Source organism: Haliotis rubra, unplaced genomic scaffold (genome assembly GCF_003918875.1).
Source record: "Haliotis rubra isolate DU_JTF1 unplaced genomic scaffold, ASM391887v1 Scf93, whole genome shotgun sequence".
Classification (NCBI taxonomy): Eukaryota; Metazoa; Mollusca; class Gastropoda; order Lepetellida; family Haliotidae; genus Haliotis; species Haliotis rubra.
In genome coordinates this window covers 270,233-295,905 of record NW_025767668.1, presented here as the reverse complement: position 1 = coordinate 295,905, position 25,673 = coordinate 270,233, and the positions used below count along the sequence as shown (strand labels likewise).

Below are 25,673 nucleotides of genomic sequence, written 5' to 3'. Positions count from 1 at the left end.
TACCTTGCATATACACAGGACAGGTACTTGCTGATACACAGGATACTTGCAGATACACAGGACAGGTACTTGCTGCAGATACACAGGACAGGCACCTGCTGATGTACAGGTAATACTCAGGACAGGTACTTGCTGATACACAGGACAGGTACTCTGTACTTGCTGATACACAGGACAGGACAGGATACACAGGACAGGTACTTGAATACACAGGACAGGTACCTGCTGATACACAGGACAGGTACTACTGCAATATACACAGGACAGGTACTTGCAGATACACAGGACAGGTACTTGCAGATACACAGGACAGATACTTGCAGATACACAGGACAGGTACTTGCTGATACACACAGGACAGGTACATGCAGATACACAGGACAGGGTGACTTGCAGGATACACAGATACAGGACAGGTACCTGCTGATACACACAGGACAGGTACTTGCAGATACACAGGACAGGTACTTGCTGATACTCAGGACAGGTACTTGCAGATACACAGGACAGGCACCTGCTGATACACACAGGACAGGTACTTGCAAATACACAGGACAGGTACTTGCTGATACTCAGGATAGGTACTTGCAAATACAGGACAGGTACTTGCTGATACACAGGACAGGTACTTGCAAATACTCAGGACAGGTACTTGCAGATACACAGGACAGGTACTTGCTGATACTCAGGACAGGTACACGATACAGATACACTTGGACAGGTACCTGCTGATACACACAGGACAGGTACTTGCAGATACACAGGACAGGTACTTGCTGATACTCACAGGACAGGTACTTGCAGATACACACAGGACAGGTACTGCTTGCTGATACACACAGGACAGGTACCTGCTGATACACAGGACAGGTACTTGCAGAGATACACAGGACAGGTACACTTGCTGATACTGCTGACAGGACAGGTACTTGCAGATACTACTAGGTACATACACAGGACAGGTACTTGCTGATACAGGACACAGGACAGGTACTTGCAAATACTCAGGATAGGTACTTGCTGATACACAGGACAGGTACCTGCTGATACACAGGACAGGTACTTGCAGATACACACAGGACAGGTACCTGCAGGTACTTGCTGATACACAGGACAGGTACTTGCAGATACACAGGACAAGGACAGGTACTTGAGATACACAGGACAGGTGATACACTAGGACAGGCTGATACACAGGACAGGGACAGGACAGGTACTTGCAGATACACACAGCACAGGTGCCTGCTGATACACAGGACAGGTACTTGCAGATACACTCAGGACAGGTACTTGCTGATACACACAGGACAGGTACTTGCAGATACACCTGGTGACAGGTACTTACAGATACAGGTACTTGCAGATACACAGACACACACACAGGACAGGTACTTGCAGATACACGGGACAGGACAGGTACCTGCAGATACACTCAGAACAGGTACTTGCTGATACACACAGGACAGGTACTTGCAGATACACACAGAACAGGTACTTGCTGGTACACACAGGACAGGTACTTGCAGATACACACAGGACAGGTGCCTGCTGATACACAGGACAGTTACCTGAAGATACACACAGGACAGGTACATGGAAATACACTGGTCCAGAATCGATTACACACTTTTGTCACCTAGCAGAAATATTGCCTGGCGGAAATATCAAACTACAATACATACAGGACAATAACATGTTTGATGAATGGGACTGGAAAAAAAATCCTTTGGTTGTTTCCGCAACACTTTTCTGGCTAATACTTCCCTGTAGATCCTTTCTAAAATATCACATATCAGCGTTGGATGCAGATTTCTTTGTAAGTATGTACCTTGATTCAGTGAGTGAGTATGGTTTTACGCCGCTTTTTAGCAATATTCCAGCAAAATCACGGCGGGGGACACCAGAAATGGGCTTCTCACATTGTACCCATGTGGGGAATCGAACCCGGGTCTTCGGCGTGACGAGCGAACGCTTTAACCACCAGGCTACCCCACCGCCCTACCTTGATTCAGACAGTCTGTAACATTTTCTGGAGCTATTTCGCCGAAGGTGCATCAGTGTGTGCGTGCGTGTGTATCAGTGTGTGCGTGCGTGTGTATCAGTGTGTGCGTGCGTGTGTATCAGTGTGTGCGTGCGTGTGTATCAGTGTGTGCGTGCGTGTGTGTGTTGTTTTCTCCTTGAGTTGAATTGTTCTGTTCCCTTCACACATTTGAGGGGCGGTGGGCTAGATTAGTGATTAAAGCGTTCGCTCGTCACGCCAAAGACCTGAATTCGATTCCTCACATGGGTACAATGTGTGAAGCCCATTTCTGGTGTTCGTTCGCATCCTCAACAACATTATTCGTACACGATTTACAAATAATTTCATAATGTTAAAGTTTTGGACGGCTAAAGTTACCTAGTTCTATTTCTAATGGCAGAGAGCCACAGCGAAACGCACTCAAATTACAGTATTTTGCTGACCCTCTGCAATCAGCATTTAGCATGCAAGGTTGATCTGCAGTTTGCAATCTGCGACAGAACCGTAAAGTTTCTATACTTTGTTTTCTAACTGGTGATGTCATTTCACCATGGATAGCAAAATTTGGGATTTTTTTACCGACTCAGAAACATCTACATGCCCGGTTCTAGAAACCGTTACTACAGGTAAATTCCTTCGTACCCCAAATTACCAACCCTTAGGATAACATAGGCTGGACCAAATTATTGTACAAAGTTGAAAGTTTTAAATTAAATTTATACATAAGTGCCCTATTTGCAGAATTAACTATTTCCATCACTGTAAAATTCAAGTGAAAAGGTTCGTCTAGTCAGCCAGCAAAGTATCTATAAGCATGCGCTTTCAACCTGATCAGGGGGCAGTTGGGTAACCTAGTGGTTCAAGCGGTCGTTCGTCACGCCGAAGACCTGGGGTCGATTCCCCACATGGGTATAATGTGTGAAGCCCATTTCTGGTGTCCCCGACGTGATATTGCTGGAATATTGCTAAAAGCGGCGTAAAGCTAAACTCACTCACTCACCCAACCTGATCAGAACCAATTTGACCTTTGAATGGAATGAGGACTGTAATGACCAACTTTTGTTTTCTTGATATTGACAAGTAGACGTCATCGTGAACACCAGTTGGCTACACAATGTGACATTCACTGTAAGGAGTGCTCATCGGGTGCTACAGGGACAACGGTAGAAGCATCCATTAGCATACTCAGTATGTCAGTATCTAAGTGGATACAACAATGCAAATTATTAATTTCATAACATAACTCAATTTGAACACAGAAAAATATGTTGGCGATATAGCACACTCGGGAGGTCAGGCTCGCTGACTTGGTTGACGCATGTCATCATATCCCATTTGCGTAGATCAATGCTCATGCTGTTGATCACTGGATTGTCTGGTCCAGACTCAATTATTTACAGACTGACTGACTGACTGAGTTTGGTTTTACGCCGCTTTTAGCAATATTCCAGCAACATCACGGCGGGGGACACCAGAAATGGGCTTCACACATTGTACCCATGTGGGGATTCGAACCCGGGTCTTCGGCGTGACGAGCCAACGCTTTAACCATTAGGCTACCCCACCGCCCCAATTATTTACAGACCGACACCATATAGCTGGAATACTGCTGAGTGCGGCGTTAAACAACAAACCAAAGTGTCATTGAACATTGGGTCCGGAAACGTTTACTTTTCCTTGTGTACGTAACACAAATGAAACAATTGTAACATGGAAACCGAAAGAGTAAGTCCACTTGATTTTCAAACACAATGAATTTTCAGCAGGAATCCTTTCATTTCCTTATAAAGCTGTGTTAACTCTCTTACTTTATTTATGAATGCAGATCATAAAGATAACAACACAACAGTATTTCCAAGCATTGTCAGTAAGGTTTTGTTTGTTTCGTATTTTTATCTGTTTCCGCGTTATGATTGGGGCTCGGACTGGTCTCGCCACCTATAATTTGCTGTACGGAGTTGCATCCCTTTAGCCACTATGACCTTTGGTATTGAGTTGAGTTGAGTTGAGTTGGGCTTTACGTAACATCGGCATTATTCCAGCCATATAGTGACGAGAACAAGTCTGCATTAATATACATTGTAAGTACAAAGTGGTTTCGTTTCAAAGACATACATTCATTACGTTGTCATTTTAGAACAGAGAATGTCATAGCACTAGATTGAAAAGCAGATACATTCGTTATTGACATTACACAGTTACATTTTATGATATAGATCGACTTCCCTCAGGTAGTTTAGTATCAGATGAGCGCTCACGCTGGAGAACAGATCTTTCAGATTGGTTGCGTGATAATGCGAGTCCCTTGCAGATGTAAAATCCACACAGTCAAGCCGAATATGCTTGACGGTGAGAGCCTCATCGCAGGAGAGACATATGGGGGGTCCATCCCCATCTGTTTTTAGCAGATAGTCATGTGTAAACCGACTATGGCCAATACGACATCGTCGTAAAATTACTTCATCACGTCTTGACTGGCAACCCAAGCAGGTATAACCGACTGTTGGCTTCAATTCATGGAGTTTGTTTCTTCCTACTTGGGTGTCCCACCTTTTTTGCATCAAGTCCCGAGTATAGCTTTTGATAGTGGGTTTGAAATAACTGTACGGGATTAGCAGTGGAGATAAGGGCTTTTCAAGAGCTGCTTTTGCTGCAGCATCGGCCTTAGTGTTACCTGCTATGCCGACGTGACCCGGCAACCAGCAGAGGATGATGTCATATTGGCTAGTAGAAGGTCGTTGTACAGTTCTAATATGTCCAGGATGATTGGGTGACTTGAAGTCACGTTTAGAAGTGCTTGAAGGCAGGATAATGAATCTGTAAATACGATGAAGTTTTTGGACTGATTTTGCTGTTGAATGTAGGTCAGAGCTGAGAAGATAGCTTTGGCTTCAGCGATGAAAATGGAACTGTTGTCGGGGATCCTAGAGGAGACAGTCTTGGCTCCAATGACTGTAGCGCTGGCAACTTGGCCATCGTCCTTGGATCCGTCTGTGAAGATGGATCTGTGAGTGTTATACTTCGAACGTAACTGGTTGTATTCCTGTTGGAACACCAAGGGATTTGTTTCAGACTTTTTGAGTTTGGTGAGGGTAAGTTCGACCTGTGGTTTCACCATTTGCCATGGTGGTGAGGACAGAAGTCGGTAAGGCGCAATGATGTTGAGATCAATTTTAGCTGCAGATATGTGTGGTTTGATCCTTGTTCCAAGTGGTGGAACCAGGCTTGGCAGTTTAGGAAATAAGTTTTCATAGAGCGGGTTGTCAATCAATCTTTATTTCATACTGAAAGGCCACAGGCCTGTAGTACGTGTTTAATCATGTGCGGGTAGTAGAACATTCTTTCGGAGAATAAAAGCTTTATGGATATATATGGACAATCTTTCTATATGTGTTTTACTGGAATTATTCATCAATGATATAAACTTATGCATTTCAGGATGTACATAATAATATTTCTTTATATATCTATTTCTTAACGCTAAGTATGCTGGGCAAACACATAAAAAGTGAAACTCATCTTCGACCTCGTGTAAGTTGCACATTTGGCAGATTCTACTTTCTTTCTCAATACCTTGGTATCTCCCAGTTTCAACATATAAATCATGCGCGGAGCTAATGAAGATTTATATTTCCTTATGGTCAAGACTTAAAGATAATGTTCTGCATATATGGAATCTTTTATCATTTTGTAGTAAAACATTTATTAGATAATGAGAGACTAGTTAACCAATTTTGAAGGAATATATCTTTAAGTCTTTGTTTAACTGTACAGACAAAGTGAGAATGAGATTCTACAAATTGTTCATGCCAGGCATTGCCGAAGCCGATAGATGATAATAACTGTTTTATGTCTGTTACCCAATTACGTTTCCCATGGCTATCATATAGTATCATCATTTCATAACATTTTCTTGGCAATCTGTGTAGGGGCATTGTTAATAATTTCAACCAATATCTAATAATTTTTACATTTGATTCTATGTACAATGGATATCTTCCACATTCTCCGTAGACCATACAAGTTGACGTGGCTGTTTTACGCCCAGAAATTTCTTGCATGCATACAAATTGACTTTTTCTATGACATCAAAAGTTTTAAAACCCCATACTTCTGCACCATATAACAAAATTGGGTATATTTTGGCGTCAAATATTTTGAAAAAGACTTGTAAGACAAGTCGCCTAAAATATGTATATATTTTAGTTATACCTATTAATATTTTCTTTGCTTGTATAGCTGCCTGTGATGTGTGTACTGCCCATGAAGATGATTGGTAAAATGCACGCCTAAGTATTTATACGAAGTGGTTGTTTCCAGTCTATTTCCCTTGAAGAACCATTTTTTTCATTATTGGCTAGCTTACCTCCATTTTAAAAACAACTATCTTTGTTTTAGCCTGGTTTACAGTTAGTTTCCATTTATCACAATAATTCTCTAGTTCAATAATTTCTCTTTGTAGGCCTTTAATTGTGCTGGAAAACAATATGATGTCATCGGCAAATAGTAACAGGAATATTTGCATTATATCTGGATGTAATTGGATACCGTTTGAACAGTTTTTCTTGGATTTGGGTTGCTAGTTCATTTTATGAAAAATGTAAATAGAAAAGGGCTTAATATACAGCCTTGTCTGACTCCTAATTGGCTCGGAAATGTATCTGATAATTCATTATTACTCCTTACACAAATTTTCACATTTGCATATATGCTCCCGCAGTAATTTTCCCATTTATGACTGACACCATGCTTGTCTAAGAGATTCCATAGTTTGTTCCTGTTTATTGAATCAGAACGCCTTGGAAAAATCTACAAATAAGGCATAGAATTTTTGTCCCCTTTTGATTAAGATATTTCTGAATAATAGAATGTAAAACAAATATGTTATCAATAGTAGTGTATCCCTTCCTAAAAGCCAGCTTGTGATTCTGTTATCTTGTCTAGAGTATCTGCACATTTAACTAACCTCTTATTTATGGTAGATATAAATATTTTGCTAAATATGCTTAATAACGTTATGCCCTATAATTTTCAGGGTTGTTTACGTCTCCGTTCTTATATATAGGAACTATTATGCCAGTGGACCAGGATTTTGGGAAGTATCCCTTTTCCAAGATGATATTAAATATCAATTCTAAGAGTGGCAATAGTAAATCTGTAGAGTGTTTAAAAATTCAGAGATGGTAGAGTCTATACCAGAAGATTTGAAAACACAGTTGTATGCTGGATTGGACTCATTTGAACGTAATTTAGTGATATACTGCAGTGAGAGTTTAATGCGGCGTTGTTCAAGGGAAGGTTCATTGGCCTCCGCATATAGACTGTCTACCGGAGAGGTCCTAAAAGCTCCCAGGCAGAGCCTTAGTCCTTGGTGGTGGATAGAGTCTAATATTTCTAAATTGCTTTTGCAGGCTCCACCGTAGACAATGGAGCCATAATCTAGTTTACTGCGGACTAATGATCTGTACAGGTGAAGGAGGGTGGTCTGATCCCCTCCCCACTCTGTATTTGAAACTACTTTTAGCAAGTCTAAAGCCTTCAGGCACTTTGTTTTCACATATTTTATGTGTGGTAAGAATGTCAGGTGGCGGTCGAATATGAGTCAAGGAATTTGGCCTCTTCTACTACTTTGATGGGAGTACCATCTAAAGTTAGGTCTGGATCCTTGTGTGGTTTGTATTTACGACAAAAGTGAATACAATTTGTCTAGGATTCTGAAAACCTAAAACCATTTTCATTGGCCCATTTTTGGATTTTGTTAAGGCAGAGTTGTAGCTGCCTTTCTATTGCGTGCATGTTCTTACCACGACATGAAATATTGAAGTCATCGACGAAAAGGGACCCATCAACGCAACTGTTCAGAACGTTAGTGAGGCTGTTAATTTTGATGCTAAAAAGTGTGACAGACAGGATGCTGCCTTGGGGGACGCCCTGATCTTGGTGGAAGTAGTCAGACAGTGTGGAACCCACCCGAACTTGGAATTGTCTGTTATTTAGAAACCGAGATATGAATTGAGGTAGTCTACCCCTCAATCCAAACTCGTGTAAATCTTTTAGGATACCATGTTTCCATGTTGTATCATATGCTTTTTCTAAGTCGAAAAAGATAGATACTGCATGTTGTTTGTTCACAATGGAGTTTTTGATGAATGCTTCCAGACGCACCAGATGGTCAATGGTACTTCGGTTTTTTCGGAAACCACATTGGAGGTCACTGAGGAGGTTATTGGTCTCCAAGTACCAGATTAATCGATTGTTGACCATGCGCTCCATGGTTTTGCAAACACAGCTAGTTAGTGATATAGGACGGTAGTTTGAGGGATCAGTATGGTCGCGACCTGGTTTTGGTATAGGGATGATGATGGCATTGTGCCACGAAGGGGGGAAGTGTCCGGATGTCCAGATGTCATCAAATATATTTAGGAGTGTTTTTCAAGCCTATGTCAGGGAGGTGTTTCAGAAGCTGATAATGGATTTCATCAGCTCCTGCCGCAGTGTCGTGAGCCTGTCCTAGGGCAGTACGTAATTCATGGAGGGAAAACGTTTCGTTGTAATCCTCCCCATTATCAGAGTTAAAATTGACTGGTTTCTTTTCTTGTTGGGTTTGATATTTCTGGAACTGAGGGTTATAATTTGATGAGGAGGAGTGGTTTGCCAAAGTTTCGCCAAGTTTGTTTGCAATTTCAGATTTATTTGTTAGAAGGGAGTCGCCATCTTTCAGGTGGTGAACTCCTGATTTTGACCCTTGCCCTTGATCTTTTGAATCATGTTCCACACCTTGGACATGGGTGTGCGGGAGTTGATTTTGGACACATATTTCCTCCATGAGCGGCGTTTAGTTTGTTTGAAGGTACGTTTTGCTCTGGCATTTGTCATTTTAACAGCATTCAGGTTATGCACTGTCGGATGTTGTCGGAAATATTTTCCGCCTTCTTCCTATTTTTCCTAGCTTGTTTGCAGTTTGTATCAAACCATGGTTTACGTATGTGCGGGTTTGCAGAGGACTTAGGAATAGTTTTGTCTCCGATGGCATTTAGGACGTCTGAAAATAGTTCCATGGGGTCAGGAACATTCCTGAAGTTGTCCGGCTTAAGTTTTTCTGAACATAGGGTTTGGAATAAAGGCCAGTTGGCCTTAGTAAAATTCCATCTTGTTGATGGTGGTTCATCCGTGGGGTTGATAGGAGTAAGAATTGTTGGGAAGTGGTCGCTTCCGCAAAGGTCGTCATGGACCGACCATTCGAACTCATTTAAAAGATTAGAATCTGTAAGTGATAGATCGAGAGCAGAGTATGATCCAGTGGCAGGATGGAGGTAGGTGTTTGATCCATCGTTGAAGATGCATACATCATTATTGGAGAGAAACTCTTCAAGGATCTTTCCCTTACTATTTGTATCATTACTCCCCCATAGGGGGTTATGGCCGTTGAAGTCGCCCATGATTATGCAGGGCTTTGGGAGTTGATCGTATAAGTTCTGAAGATCTGATAGGCGAACAGTTGAGGTGGGAGGGAGATAGAGGGAACATAGTGTAAACCCTATGTTCAGAGTTATGCGGACAGCAACAGTTTGTAGGTTGGTGTTAAGTGGGACAGGGCTATGGAGGGTGCCCTGCCTCACCAGGATAGAAGTGCCTCCTGTAGCTTTTACACCGGGAGGAGAAAAGGAGTGGTAGGAACTGTACCGACGGATGTCAAATTTATCGGTCCTTTTTAGGTAGGTTTCTTGGAGACAAAACGCAGATGGTTTGAAGTCTTGAATCAATAGCTGTAATTCATTATAATTATTCTTAAGTCCTCTGCAATTCCATTGGATAATGTTTTGTGGATTCATGGTGCTTCCACTGGTGACATGTCACGTGAACGTGAGAAAGCGTTTGATGAACTCCTATTGGTGTCTGGTGGAGATGGAGTTACCTCCATATCCAGAGGGCCAAAGGAGTTATGGACCTCGATGGGGACCTCTGAGGAGAGGTGGCCTTTGGTTTTGTGTTTGGCGGTTGTTCGAGTTGCTTTAGTCTCTCTAGCCTCTTTTTTTCCCTTTTTCTGCGCGCAGTTTCTGTCTCTGGTTTTGGCATTTGTTCTGGTGTTTGTGATTCAGAAGTTTTGACTTTTGGCGTTGGAGATGGAGTGGCTGAGATAGGCTGAGTTGTGTTGAGTTCAGTTGGCTGGGAAGACGTGACCCATGTCAGGTCGGTCTGACATGAGATGGTTGCAGTAGTGATGGTAGGACGGGAGACAGCAGCAGAGTAGGTGATGGTTGAAGGGGCTGCAGTTAGACTTGCAACCCTCTTCTTTGCTTCGTGAAAGGAGATATTTTCTTTGTGTTTTATCTTCAGTATCTCGGATTCGCGTTTCCATACTGGGCAGAACTTGGAAGAGGCCATATGGTTACCACTGCAGTTTGTGCACTTCACTTCCTTAGTACAGTCGTTGCCCTCATGCTTGTCACCACAGCGGTAACAGACAGCAGAGGAACGACAGGACTTGGATCCATGTCCAAACTTTTGGCAGTTGTAGCACCGGAGTGGATTGGGGACATACACCTCCACACCAATGCTACAATAACCAGCTCTAATCGAGTCAGGAATGTTTGCTCGCGCGAACGTGAAGAGATAGGTGTTCGTTGGTTGAACAACACCATCCTTTTTGAAGGTAAATCGTTTGACGGCTGTGACGGATTGCTGAGAGAGTTCCTTGACAATTTGTTCTTCAGTCATGTCAGACAGGCATCGAGCTCTGTCCCGTACAATGCCTCTACACGAATTAAGGGTTTTGTGTGCTGAGACAGCGACCTTGATATTTACAAATTCTTGTATTTTGAGAAGATTTACAGATTGGTGTTTCCGGGTACATTCTATCAGGAGAGAGCCAGATCGGAGCTTTGTGACATTGGCAACCTCTCCGCAGATACCAGCGATACCTTTGGAGATTGCAAAAGGGTTCAATTGCAAAGGTTGGTTGTCACAAGCCTCAATAATCAGGAAGCGTGGCCAGTAGTCAGGTCGGGGGTGCGTACTCTCGTCAGACGAGGAATTGTCGGTATCCATATGTCTTCGTTTTGAACCGGGGTATTGGGAAGCCATGTTGTTGGTAATGTGGTTCGGCATCCCCTCTCCCCACCCACCGTGGAGTGTCAACAAGGACGATTTTATATTGCAGCGGGTCTCCGAGCTGCATAGACCAGGGATAAGGGGATGTTATACTCCAGCGAATTTGACATGAAATGCTGTAGCTGCCTACCAGATTAAAGGTCAGGATGGTTCTGTCCATGACAATCAATTGGAGACGTACAGAAATCGGAGGTCAGCATCACCAGATTGGCCCATGAGCCACCGCCTTCTGTGCATGGGTCTGCGAGGCTAATTTGTTTCGTAGAATAGTGTTAACATTTTGAACATGGTCAAAAGTGTTATGTAATACCACGTTTTGTATAGACATTCCATGCACAGGGCAAGGCGTGACCAGCCGATTGGTAGAATCGGGCCTATTCTACCACCCGTCTAGGCAAAGTTAGGGTCGAAGTGGTGTGTTGGATTAGTGAACACTATTGCCGGTTCCGTCATCCTCAACCACCAGACTCCCTTCCTCTGCCGACACAGGGATGCAACCCACGGCAAACGGGTTGCCCAATTTGGTCGCCTCTTACGACCAGCAATGGGGTGCTGTGGACCTATTCGACCCTGGGTCCACACAGGGGCGAAGAGCCATTGGCGTTACCGCGGGTTCGTATCCATGATTAGGTTTTGATATTTGTCAGCACACACCTCATATATATATATCCTATGATATTACTGAAATACTGTTGAGAGGGGTTTTAAAACAAATTATACTTCCAGAAATTAAGTGATTTAATACACATGACAACTGTTGCAGCTCAGAAATATCGTAGAGATTATACCATATACAATCCGCATCCATAAACTGGATTACGTAATGGAGATCTTGTGTATCGCGCGACACTCTTAAATCTCACAAGGAAGACTGTGGCACAGTTCATTGTGGCCTGATACATTCAAACAACTGAAACAACCTATTGTAGCGGTTATGTTTCATAGGACAGTTGGACAGCGGGTCTGCATGAATCATTCGTAATTACTCGCCTCTTTCCGTGACCTACAAGAACGCCATCCGGCTTGCCGGAACGACACGAGTAGTTACGAATGTGCATGAATGATTTTTCCGGTATCGATGTTACGACGATCGCCAGAAAATATACATACAATACTCAAGTAACTAAAGGCGACAAAACCCTTTCACCAATTTTGATAATCAAGTCTCTTTTGTACGATCCCCACTTTGAGTATCATGATCATGTGTTTTTGTGAAGCACTATGAAGTAAGAAAAGCGAAAACGAAAACAGGGGGATACAGCTTTTTGAGTAAAGGTAAGTGCACACTCTTAAAACGGGGATGGGGGTGGGATGTTTCACACTTCATTTTCACCCGAGTGCCAATGGTCATTTAATAAACTTTTCTCTCTATCCTTTTACACTGATTAGCATGATTAACACAGTGGAGTTTGTGTGAACGAATTAAACTTGCCGGGACGGGCAATTTACCAAACTTATAGTTATCTTTTACATGTTTTACACAACGCATATTTATGTTTTACAGATTTATACGTCTAAAATGTTCCACCTGAATCCAGCAGATGTGGTCAAACAGACTCGCTACCAACTGGCCACATACATCCACAGTCGTATGGTAGAAGATGGGATTCAAAGTCCTCCGAGCGTGGATGAATTACTGGATTCTCAATACCCACGTATATTTACTATATATCATGTTAAATTAATGAAACCTATAAAATGAAAGATTCAATTTTTTAAAATTCGAATTTAATATGGTTACAGAGACTGATGATCTAAACCATTTAGTCGTCTCTGATCACCTGCGTTGTTTACTTGGAAACTATTCTAACCCCGAATCCGGGAATAATAATGTAATGTTAATCTGCTTTGTCTACTCAGGTTACCTTGTCGATCATCCGTTTGTGGACATAGCTAAAACGGCTCAACCTAGTCCCGATGAATTCAGAGAGCTTCATAGGTAGGCTTTACATTAATGTTAGCGCAGAAATTATACACCTATGTTTGACGGTAGCTGAAGTAAAATACATAGAAAACGACAATTAGATGCGTTATAAAATATATACGGTGTGATTGCTGTTTTGGTGTGTGTGTGACTTGGGGGGTTGGGGGTGGGGGTGTGATTGCAGTGTTATTTTTTTTTTAAATGTGTGCACTCAGTTTTAGGTCAAAGTATGTTTTCTTTTGCTTGGCGATTTGTGTTCAGCGGTTGCTGGTGGTTTCGAGGTTAAAATTCCTCTTTCCACTACGGTTCGAGAAAATCCGTGCTACACCCTCACCATAACGTAACATAATGCTGATTCTTTCCTTCAAACCCGAATTCAGATATTGGATAGGCTACCTTTTCTAATCTTCTTTCAGGATCATGGAGCGAATTCCCCACGACGCAGAAAAAACTACTATTTGCCAAGTTATACAAAACGTGTTCAACGACAATGTCATCAGCTGGGGTAGACTTTCAGCCATCTTCTATTTTGCCTACAAGATGTCAGTCAGGGTAAGTCATCCAGCATCCAGTATCACTATTACCTTGATAGTACTGCCTTGGCCACCCGCATGTTGTTTTTTATAGAGAGAATCTCACCCTCGTGTCTTCTGATATCAAATATATCAACACTCGTTAATTATGTTTGATTTTTCGGTTGCATGTGACAAATATCTTCCGGGTTTTCCACCCATATCAAGCCGACACATTGTTACATAAACGAAATACTGCACTCCTTGCCGCTCATTATAGAATGGCTTGTAAACGTTTTGACAGTCATCTTGACACCAGATGACAACCAGGCATCCAGAGTTATCGCCCTTATATTGCTATCGTATATGTGCTCGGTTGCGTTTTTTGATGTTATCATCAATTGCATTCGGATTGGTTAGAAGTCCAAAAATGTTAGAATGTCCCAGATGATGACGCGGGTTCAACGTTCGAAATAGCCACTGGCCTGCTGGCCCGTGGCTAGTAAAAATCCAGTTGGGCCAGTAAATCTCTTTGTGCTCGGTTGCGTTTTTTGATGTTATCATCAATTGCATTCGGATTGGTTAGAAGTCCAAAAATGTTAGAATGTCCAAGATGATGGCGCGGGTTCAATGTTCGAAATTACCACTGGCCTGCTGGCCCGTGTCTAGTAAAAATCCAGTCGGGCCAGTAAATCTCCCCAGTCTCTGGCCCGACTGGCTAGTGAATTTTCATGGGTTCATTTTGTAAATATTTCACTCTCTCAGACTTGTTACGTCATAATACACTTTTAAATGTATGCAACATTATGGCCTGATACAAAATGTTCATCATATTAGCAGCTTAATGATGAAACCCATGTCATGCCGACAATATATTATTCTCATGTATTTTTGTAATCAGATTTCGGGCTTGTAAATAATGTTGTGGCTAGTAACTTTCAGGCATAGCTAGCCCGCACTGACTAGCAAAATTTGGAAACTATTTCGTACACTGCGCAGGTTCCATTCTTCACATGGATTCTATGTGTGAAGCCCATTCTGGTGTCTTCCTCCGTGAAGAAGCGGCGTAAAACCAAACTCACTCACGCACACATTAACCACTAAGAAATAGATTTATTTCTTGCATTGATGTTTAACATAGCATTGTTGTGTACATATAGCATGTTCTACCTGGGTGACATAATGAACGATATTCGTTTTTTTATACAGGACCAGTATAACGTAGCCAGAATCCGTTGCATCATCGAGGCTGTGGTGGAATCCAAGAAAGATGAAGTCACTCAATGGATTATTGACAACGGGGGCTGGGATCAAGTTGCAGCGATGTTCGCTCCAATACGAGTTTATGTACGTACCAGAATATCACAACAGGCTAACAAACATAGACCTAGTTATAATTATAACTTCTTGACATCGGCATGCTTTAGAATGGACAGGCCTCCTTGATAACTTCTGTCCGGTGGTGTATTCTAGTGGTTAAAGCGTTCGCGTCCGAGGAACAGGGTTCAATGACCCACATAGGTACAATGTGTGAAGCCCATTTCTGGTGTCCCCCGCCGTGATGTTGCTGGAATATATCGCGGCATAAAACCACACTCACTCACTCTGGCTGAACTGTCATAAAATGCATATGAATCTGAACACAACAGTTACCTAATAAGTTGACAATTAATAGCAAGGATGAATGGATTGTGCACAAATACATGTTTTTTGCTTTCGTATATTTCAGGCAATGGTGAAGGATCGCTTGAAGCACTGCAGCAAACACATGCTGTTTGTTCTTGGAGCTGGTGGTGCTGTGTGTGGAATCGTGTATCTCTGGAACAGAATGAAAGAATAATTTCTTGCGATATGTATTTCCGGAGACAACCACGTCATAAGCACTCCTGACTACCCCTGTGACAAATAGTCACATTAATGTAAATGTATATTCATCAAAAGAGTATAACCTATTGTGACAGAACGTAATGCCTTGTTTCAGTATACATGTATATGTTATTTCTTGCCTTCTCAATGCCTCTTTCATACTGTTATCTTCATAAACCATCCAAATATATCAAATACAAAGTGTTCTTGTTTCTAACTTCTGTGATGCGTGAATTAAGTGTGAATTGCTTAAACATATTTCCTTCACCCACATAAGAATATTCCTTTTAATTTTATTTCTTTGACGTAATTTCCGCCATTATTAGGTATGACACAATTACGGAAGACTGACTGACTGACGAGCCAACGCTTTAACCACTAGGCTACCCCACCGCCCCAATTACGGAAGAACCAACACTTAGGACTTTTACCGGGTGCTCAGCGAACGTAATGGTTGTTCTGATTCTGAAACAATAATTTAACGACAACTTCGGTCACTGACCACATGCAATTTGAACTTAACACGTATCAGGCTATACACCATAAACAAAACGCATTGATTTATGGCTCGTGCACCCGAGTTCTGTCTCTGTCATAATCAGCAATGTATATTATATTTCATGAATAAGTAATAATTGTGTTTAATTATGTTTTTTGTTGTTGTTGCATGTGACCTTTAAGTAACGTGTCGGCAAATACCTTGCCGGAAGTTAGGAGTTTCTTGAAGGTGAAATAAACCGGTTCTACCCAGCTTCCACACAACAATCATACCACGTTTTCCAGGGGTTTGTGGGAAAGGTTTAATGAAAACATTTTTACAATGTTTTTAAAACTTTTCTCCCGTTTTATAACAATACTAAAACGTTTTCAAATCGTGTCAACAATGTTTCTGTGTTAGATGGGTAAACAGCTGTGCTCAGATTCATAACGTACAGAACAACTGTTAAATATCTCTCTACAGTAGTGAACGAGTTTTACGCCACTTTGAGCCATATTCCAGCAACATCACGCCGGGAGACACCAGAAATGGGCTTCACACATAGTAGCAACGTGGTGAATCGAACCAGGGTCTTGGCGTGACGAGCGAACGCTTTAAACACTAGGCTACCCCACCACCCCCACATCAGTCGATATACAGATGAAACAATACTAAAGCGACCTTAAACGATGAATGTTGAAAATGGTAAAGTAGATTGTTACATATTATTACCTTTGTCTGACAATTCCTTTTTAAACAATTCAATATTACATCCAGCAAAAATATTTACTTACTGAACATCATTAAACGGTCTATTCATCATCATAATTATAGAAACAAGCAAACTGGCGATTGTAAAACAGAAATAGGCGTTTTTGTCGATAGATTATAACCTGGACCTATGTACCATGAAAATATTAATCTCTAATACACAAACAGGTACGTTTTCACCCACAGGGGCTTGTAACGCTAAATAAAAGGATAGTACTAAGACACTGTTAGTGACAGTACATAGCTTGATGGCAGTTTAGCGTTACAAGCCCCTGCGGTAGCACCCAGTTTCTTGGTTTGCACATCACTGGAGTAAACCTTACGTTTATATTTTTCGACAGATATCATGTCTCCGTTCGACTTTTCTGTGTACAATACAAGATACAAAGAAAGGGAGCACCTTTGAATGGAACTATGTAAATAACGTTTGACCAAAGAGGTACATAGCATGGTTTATATCTATAAACGTTATATTTGTAAAATTACAGTTAGCTGGGTATAGTTTCCTACCATCACAATTTTGTATGTTTTTTTTCCTAATAAACAAATACAAGTGAAATTTTTTTTAAAATGTTATTTTTTTCTGCAAAGCCAACAAACTGTTCATTTTAGGCGTATTTATATGGAAACTGTTCATTTCAAACCAAAACATTTCCAACATATCTACAAAAGTCGAATGAACGATCCCTAACCAAGTACTGAATTTGAAGGCCGAAAGAAATGGGTGTTTTTGAAAGAAAATGGATTCATAAAAGTCGAGATAATATTTTACGTTAATGGGCAAGAACATAAATTTATTTTCTCTACCAACCTATGCCTTTGGGTTTTTTCAGTTTATGCGTATATTTAATGCTCATTACATAATCGTTACTTTATAATTTTCATCGCTAAAGTTATTCATGAATTTCCCAAAACGTTTCTTATTTTGCTGAGTATATGTTTGACGGGCGGATAACTCTCAGGATTACATTCACTTCCGGTTTACTTCCCCCATGAACGAAGATGAAACTTGTTTAGCAGTTTCGCGTAATGTAAGGTATTGTTAAGTTGTTCACATAATGTGTCATACATATCGCGGTTAGCACCCCGCTGGAAATCTCAACACCAACCTGGTACAGTTTCTACCTAAAAAGACAGTTCGACAAAACAGTCGACTCCATTGTTCCAAAGTTCAATCAATTAAAAAAAAATGTAAAACACACTCGGTATTCATTGCTGAGTATGCGAGTCTTTACGAGATAAACAAACATTTCCCAACTTTGATTTACGTTTTCAGTGTATCAATCACAACAAATCTATTCAACCTTTTGGAAAGGTTAGGACTTCATGTAGGCTAAAATATTATAAAAGTATCTAACAAACCAGTTTGTATCGCTGCAGTTTACCGGTCGCAGATTATAAAACGCTATGGTAGTTATAATGACACAAGCGGTCGGCTGTAACTCAGGTTTCACAGATCTCGAGTGACTCCTCGATTCTTAGCTTAGTTGTCTTAGGGTTGGTGAGATAAAGGAATTTACTTTTGAACAGCTTTACCGGACACACATATCACACAATCATATTTTGCCAAGTGAAAGTGTGAAAACCTCTTATGCCTTTGCTGTTATCTAGTGCAGGGTGAAGTTACATTCACACTCAATCACAGTGTTCAAAGATGGGCCAAAAGTGTTCATGCTGGTGGACTTTCCTTGAAAATGATTCAGAGTAAGATCTTTACTTGTGAAATGTCGGGTGCACTTGAAGAAAGCAACAACATTTCCGTCCCTGTTCTTTTATGCTGCAGTCAAATTCTGTGAACTTATCACATGTACCGGGTATGTGCTGGGGAACTAACCTGCCGAGATATCATCTGACGACACCTGGATTACAGGGATACTAGATTATTTAAGTTTCTATTCTTATTATCTTAAGGATCTTAATCTAACCAATGTAAACCATGCTAATTGTGAATTGATATAATATTAAGTAGGTTCATTTATTTTCAGTTGATGCTGACTCCAGACAAGATCTGCATCAGTAGCAGCAACAGAGGCTGGAAGCAATATGGAGAAGTGTTCAGTATGCAAGAAGACATTTTACTCACCTGAAGCATTTAAGCATCATCTGAAAACACACACAGTTAGTAACAGCCTGCAGTGTGTTGAATGCAAGAAAACCTTCTCACAATACAAACACTTTGAAGTTCATCAGAGAATACATTTCCTAGAAAATCAGTTGAAATCCAAGTCACAATCGCTAATAACTGACAAGAACTTTGAGTGTTCAATATGTTTCAAAGGGTTTTCCTTGCTGAAGCAGCTGGAGGCACACAAGCGGATACATGTGCTGGAGAATAGATTCTTCAAATGCACTGTGTGTGGAATCATTTTCACTCAGCCACACATTCTAAATGCTCACATGGAAGTACACCGAACTGCTAATGTGTTTGTCTGCAAGGCCTGTGACAGGACTTTCACCAAAGCTGATGAGCTTCTGGCCCACATGAAGTCACATCCAGTCGTGGTGGTCAGTCCTCCCCCGAAATGTGGGATTTGTGGGAAATACACAACAAACCTGAAGAAACATAAGCATCTCTTACACCCTAAACCTGAGGAGACGTTCATCTGTGGAGTCTGCGGGATGAAATTCAATGAGTGCGAACAACTGGAAGTGCATATGAAGATCCACACAGAGAATCGACTGAAGAAGTGTCACATTTGTAGTGAAGGCTTTAAGGGGGCTACAGCTTATCGGAAACATTTACTGACGCATATGAAGGACAAGTTATTTGTTTGTAAGATTTGTGGACGTACCATGAGAAAGTTGCCAATATTTATTTGTCATGTGCGAATCCATACTGGAGGGAGGCCTCATCTGTGTAAAGTTTGCGGAGAAAGATTCCGGTTTTCCAGCAGTTTGTTCCACCACATGCAGTCTCACGTTGGAGCAAGGCCTCATTCATGTGCAATATGCGACAAAGGGTTTATCCATATGAGGCATCTGAAAAAACACATGTCAGCTGCCCATGTTAAAAAGACAACCTCTGAATCAAAACAGACTGAGGGGTCATGGCGGCACAAGCAAAAAAAAATGTTCCATTTTTCAAAAAGCTTGAAATTTACTTTGAGAAAAAATACAGTCTCTGAGAGAAAGACCAGAAATACAAAAATGCTTTCAACATATTCCACCCAGTGTAAGATGTGTCAGAAGAGATTTCCAACTTCCAAACATCTCAATTTCCATATGAGAAATTTGCATCCTGAAGTAAAATTTAATTTTGATGATTCATCTTTCACTTGTATGCTGTGCCAGAGGACCTTTCAAACCAACAAGACTTTTACCTACCACATGGAAAAGATACATGAGATCGGTCAAGTTAGTAAAAATCTGAAAGGGAAATTATACCAGTGTGATGTCTGTGAAAAAGTGTGTGGCAGCAAAGCGTCATTGACCAAACATGCGATAAAACATAAATGTGACTTCTCATATTCCTGTGGTGTGTGTGGAGGCTCTTTTCCTAGTTGTGAAGTGCTGACTCAGCATATGGAACTGGAACATTTTGATACTGTTGATAACCCAGAGGGTGCTGCCTGACCTGCTTAAAGTGTGTACCATTATATATTTCATTCTAAGCATGATAAGGACAAGGAAAACATGTGTTTCTTATCAGAAGTTTATCAGAAGAAAAAAACATGTTACCAGGTTTCATTTCCAATTTTGGATTCATCATCTGGTGTCTGTCCATCATTAACTTCTGCATATTTGACATATTTTCTCATACTTTGACTTTTTTGTCATATTTGTATTTTTGATCCATCTACAAACATTACCTGTTATGTATCCATGTTTAATTATGCATTTTTGTTACTGCATTTTCATAATCTCTGAAACTAAAAGGCCTTTGCAGCTGAAACTTTGTATTCATGATTCAAGGTATGGTGTCTTGCAAACTTGTTCCGATCCTAATACTGATCCAAAATCGATGAGAAAGGGTTAGTATTTTTCTGTTAATGATAATATTGAGTGCAAATACTGATGAAAGCTTTTTTTTAAAGGATATTTCAAAGACTGAAATTTTGTAAAAAGTGTAAGATTCTTGAGAACCATGGACTCATGGCATTGAGACTGTGTCCATGTAATGGCTATGAGAATATCCAAGTTTGTTCCAGGTCTCACTGTTTGCAGTCATCACTGGACATACATAAATACATTTCTTTCTTGATATTCTTGCACCAGTTTGTTCTTTAACTTACTACAGTCTTTAGTTTTAAAATATTGTACAAGTGTCCCAAAAAATACGGAGCTACAAGGTATTGCGGTATACAGGTATGTCAGTTAAACAGGTAAAGCCACCATACTTGCAGCAAGGAAAGATAACTCTTTCATGACAATCTAATGTATCTTGTTATTCCTAGCATATTAAGACTGGATTTTTTATGAGGCAAAACCAAGGTAGCATGTTATACATAAAAAGTTGTTTGTACAGCTTGTTGTATTTGACCCATGATGATGCAACCGTGCATCTCGAGTGAATTATGTGTCCATTCTGATATGATTATAATTATGATGCACACCCTGAACTTTTTCATATCAGTATCACAGATGTGTTTATAGCCACAAAAGCTACTGCAGTATGGTGCTAAAAATAGGTGCTTAATCAAATTACACTCACGAATGAGTGTTCAAAATTGAGATAGGAGTGGGTGTGTATGGTTAACACCACTTGTCATGCTTATAGCAATATTCCAGCATTGTCATGTTGGAAAACATCAGAAATGGACCTTACGCATTGTTCCCATGTGGGTGAGCACTTCAACCACTAGACTACCCCACCGCCCCCTTTTATAGGAGAGATGAACATGCCCGCATCACTTCCAATTCAAAGTTTTAATGGTGAATAGATTAAAGTTAGTTACCATTGTACGCTAATACAGATATAATACACTGATGATGATGATGATGATGATGATGATGATGATAATGACCCGCCAGCACCATACCCCCAGTCATAGATGGTTCTCCACAGTGTCCTTTATGATAGAGGTGTTCTGAGAATTTTAGTTTCATTTTTGTATAATCTCTATAATTTTGAACCAGGCTAGAAAAATAAAACCATATTTTTGGTCTCATTCTCAGATGTAAAGGTGCACAATTCATACAAAAATAAATAAGTTCAATAATTAAATATCAAAATACACTGGATATAAAACCAGTGGAGAGGTGGGAATAAGGTGCTCAATCAACTGTGCAGAGTTATGTCCCTTGGGCTTGCCTGGATATATGGGTTTCATCATAGGTATCGATTATAACATACCTGTCAACTCTCACGTATTTGGCGTGAGTCCCACGCTTTATTGACAAATTTCACGCTCTCACGCCTCCAAATAATAATCTCACGCATATCTGGTAGCTAAAAATAATTTCAAAATTAATAGGCATTTTCGTTCGTTTTTGCGTAAAGTTGAACATTGAAAGAACGCCTGAATGAACGAAGTACTAAAACGATGTTTATGCGAATGATTCGGCTTATTATTATTTATTAGCATGCATCTTTTAGTGTCAAAATAATGCCACCAGAAGGCTCCAAATGCTCCTGAAAATCACTAAACTTCATATTTGGGGGCAGGGGGTTTTCGCCCCCCAAAGACCCACCACCAGGGCATCGCCCTCGACATGACCCCGGCTTATTTTTTTCAGTCTCACTCCAAACCATCTTTAGGGGTTGACAGCTCTGTTATAAGCCCACCTCATATACAGTGATAAGGCTTCTAGGTTAGTCATCACTACACCTGTGCTCATTTGTTTCACAAAATTCCCTGCACCACATAGAGAATTACTCTCTCATTAAACTGACAAACCATTTTGAGACTGAAATACTTGTCATAGTGTTAAACTCACTCAGCTGCTCACTCATGGACCAAGTTAAAACCACCATAAGTTACATTATTTTTCATTATACTGTTAACAATAGTTGATTTTCTTCTTTCAATGAAGCTTTAATACGGATTGAACACACTATTGTCAGTCATTTTGCCCTGAAGACTTACATATTTTAGGCTTGCTGAATCTGATGGTTCCTGGTTCAAAGTTTGTCAGCAACAAACCCGAAAAACATGGCGATAGAACTGAAAAAGTGTTGAAAACAGCTTATTACCAGCTCCTTAACCCTGCCTTCATCACTGTTAGCCTTATCTTTTCATTTATGCCAGAGTGGCCTTGAAGAATTATTCTCAAGCTGTGATCTTGGTGCTGTTCTATTTTCTCTGCCTTGATCAATATTTATCAGCAAGTACCAAAATGTTGCCTTCATTTTATTTTTGGATCATACATCATATTGACATGGTTTAACCTTGACCTACAATGTGGAAGGTCAAGGTAACCCTGACAGGTCAATATGTCAAGAGTTGTTCCAGGAAGTAGGAGAGTCCTGTAGTTTATGATATGGTTTTCTGTGTTTAACTGGAAGATTGGATAATGTTTATGTGACCAAAATATTTCTTGTCAAGCATTGGTAAATATGCTTGTCCATCTTTGGGACCAATTTGAAGTTTCTCGGCATCAGTTCTTAACATTTGTGTGTGTTGAAAACACATTTCTGCATCATGCAAAACGCTGTATATTTAATATTAGCGGCACCAAAATTAGTTTCTGTACATGACATCACTGAAGTACAAGTGGAGAACGGGTAGACTTATGGATTTCAGCCTTTCACATTTTTAAAAGTGACGTTTCGGTCCAGATGATCGTACTTTTTATCAGACAATTAAGTCACTTGGTTCTTGACCATACAAAACGTATCAAAACGTTGTAAAAATAAACAAAAAAAAACAATTTCCTCAACGTGTTAAGAATACAGTGGAAAAATATGAAGGGATGAGAGTTTCTTTAAGATAATTTTAAAGACAAATATTTTCAGTATTTAATTCTATATTGATGGCATAAGTACATGAGATGTCAGCAAATAAAATGGGACAGCTGATTTGTAAACCAAGCTTTAAAAAGTCTTGCCTAAACTCAATGAGTCCATTCCTGACTTGAGTCATGAGGATTAAGGAATGATTGAAAGTGTTATGATGCTTCCATAGATGTACACGTTCTTTGCAGTAACGTCCAATATGTTTCTGAACTGGACAATCAAAACAATTTTAATGGACTTTCTTAGCTGAACAATGTTAATCACTTACAGAATAAGATAATTTTTCTTGACAAATTTTGTTTATAGCTGTAGAATTCGCCTACTTACTTAGAAAAAAATGATATTATGTCTTGGATTTTAATATTTGTTGATGTCTAAAACCTGATGGCACATTTGACAAATTGCATTCATTAAGTCCACAATAAAACAGTCATTTTATTACCAATTTCATTAAAGCGTATGTTTTTCTTATTATTGTCATTCATTTAAGTTCTGTTGGTCATCATTGTCTTAAGGTAAGATTATTCCAATGATAACTGGCACAGTAAAGATGGAATCATAGACAATGAAGCATACAGCTTTATGGATGACAAATTGTTGTTTATTGCAGAGAGGGATGTTTCGTTTTACTTGATGAAGTGTAAGGATCTACACTGTAATATCCCACTATGCAAGAAACAAGAAGTTCTCATCCATAAAGCTGTATGCTTCATTCTTGACTCACAAACTTCTAAAATGCCAATCAAAAAATTAGGATCATAGACATTTAGTGCCAGGAACATTGACTTCAAATTTAAGTGTTTCTCAACATGCAAATAAAGATATTTGTACAACTCATCTCTGTTCATCTTCTCTCAAAATTACTAGAAAACGTACAACCTTATGGGTTAAAAATCCCTGTTTTCAGTATTTAATGTTTTGATGTAGATTTTTACATGATTCTTGAAGTGGAGTGACAGGAAACAGCTGCTATGGACCTATTCCAATGTGGAATCCCAGTGAGTGAGTGAATGAGGTTTTACGCAGCTTTTAGCAATATTCAAGCAATATCATGATGATGAACACCCAAAATGGGCTTCACACATTGTACCCACGTGGGGAATCGAACACAGGTTTTCGGTGTGATGAGTGAACGATTTTACCGCTGTGCTACCCTAGAATCCCAGTGTACTGCCATTTTGATTATTATCATGATGTGGGTAGGAATTTAAGAAATACAGTTGAAACTACCCTCTTGTGTAGTGGAATAAAGTACAGTGTGCCCTGAACTAATGCCCTTAAAGCATTTGAACACAGGCGTCCTTGTGCTGTAACTGTAATAGTTCAGGGCAAAATTGTACATAGAGATTATTACCTGGGTGTGTTTCCAGATCATTAATGTCATTTATTGGGAATAAAAATTGTATAAATATACATAATTTTTATTCCTAATATATGATATTAATGATCGGAAACACACAAGGTTAATAATCTATTATCACATGATGTCATTCTTATAATTTAATATACATGTACTACACACTTGGAGGTAGTGCAAAGTGTGTTTCTTAAATCAGGAACATATATTGTAAGGATCAAAGGGGTAACTTGCTTGAAAGTCTCTATGGGAGTGCATATATTTCGTTTAAATAGAATGAATGGACCCAATGTCCACAGTATTTGGGGTATAAAAAGATATCACACATTTCATAAAATTGGAGTCAGACATATTGTCTTGCACCTTTTTGGGGGCGTTAGAGTACAGTCGTCTTGGGTGTTGCAATTTTTTTGTAGAGTTCCATCTCTCAGGCATGCCAGAAACAAGTTATTGTCAGTTCCACTTAGAAATATTGTTTTTTATAAAAGACATACAATGAACTGGTTCTCACTCATTCCGGGAAAATCAGCCATTAAATCATTATACTACATGATCTTTTACCTTCACATTGCAGTGTGGAGCTGTTTCAATGTCTGCAGTATTAAAATACATAATCAGGGGCGGATACAGCTTTTTGAGAAAGGAGGGGTGCACACTATTGAGAAAAGGGAGGGTGCACACTTCATGTTCACCCGAGTTTGAATGGTCATTTAATAAACTTTCAGGACAAAAGGGGTGG

At 40.1% G+C, this 25,673-nt stretch overlaps 2 protein-coding genes across 4 annotated transcripts; both read left to right on the top strand.

Annotated features, from left to right (window-relative positions):
* Positions 1-1,751: 1,751 nt before the first annotated feature.
* On the top strand, positions 1,752-15,659 carry LOC124264529 (apoptosis regulator BAX-like). 2 transcript variants are annotated; one of them, XM_046699270.1, is made up of 7 exons: positions 1,752-1,809; positions 3,507-3,513; positions 12,636-12,786; positions 12,992-13,070; positions 13,472-13,607; positions 14,777-14,914; positions 15,297-15,659. In XM_046699270.1, the coding sequence occupies exons 3-7, from the start codon at positions 12,651-12,653 to the stop codon at positions 15,405-15,407; spliced, it is 600 nt and encodes a 199-aa protein (XP_046555226.1). In that variant the 5' UTR covers positions 1,752-1,809; positions 3,507-3,513; positions 12,636-12,650; the 3' UTR covers positions 15,408-15,659. The 2 variants fall into 2 exon arrangements, with proteins under 2 accessions (XP_046555226.1, XP_046555227.1); XM_046699271.1 differs by lacking the exons at positions 1,752-1,809; positions 3,507-3,513 and adding an exon at positions 12,168-12,406.
* Positions 15,660-17,644: 1,985 nt separating this feature from the next.
* On the top strand, positions 17,645-25,454 carry LOC124264552 (zinc finger protein 26-like). Of its 2 annotated transcripts, none has more exons than XM_046699300.1 (3): positions 17,645-17,713; positions 18,668-21,113; positions 25,106-25,454. In XM_046699300.1, the coding sequence occupies exon 2, from the start codon at positions 18,726-18,728 to the stop codon at positions 20,253-20,255; it is 1,530 nt and encodes a 509-aa protein (XP_046555256.1). In that variant the 5' UTR covers positions 17,645-17,713; positions 18,668-18,725; the 3' UTR covers positions 20,256-21,113; positions 25,106-25,454. The 2 variants fall into 2 exon arrangements, with proteins under 2 accessions (XP_046555256.1, XP_046555255.1); XM_046699299.1 differs by having other exon boundaries at positions 17,646-17,718.
* The last annotated feature ends 219 nt before the right edge of the window (positions 25,455-25,673 follow it).

Excerpts from the sequence above, each read along its gene's own strand:
- LOC124264529 (XM_046699270.1), top strand. The coding sequence starts at position 12,651 with ATGTTCCACCTGAATCCAGCAGATGTGGTCAAACAGACTCGCTACCAA. Across the intron at positions 12,787-12,991 it reads ACTGGATTCTCAATACCCAC|GTTACCTTGTCGATCATCCG; the intron begins GTATATTTACTA and ends TTGTCTACTCAG. Across the intron at positions 13,608-14,776 it reads CCTACAAGATGTCAGTCAGG|GACCAGTATAACGTAGCCAG; the intron begins GTAAGTCATCCA and ends TTTTTTATACAG.
- LOC124264552 (XM_046699300.1), top strand. The coding sequence starts at position 18,726 with ATGGAGAAGTGTTCAGTATGCAAGAAGACATTTTACTCACCTGAAGCA.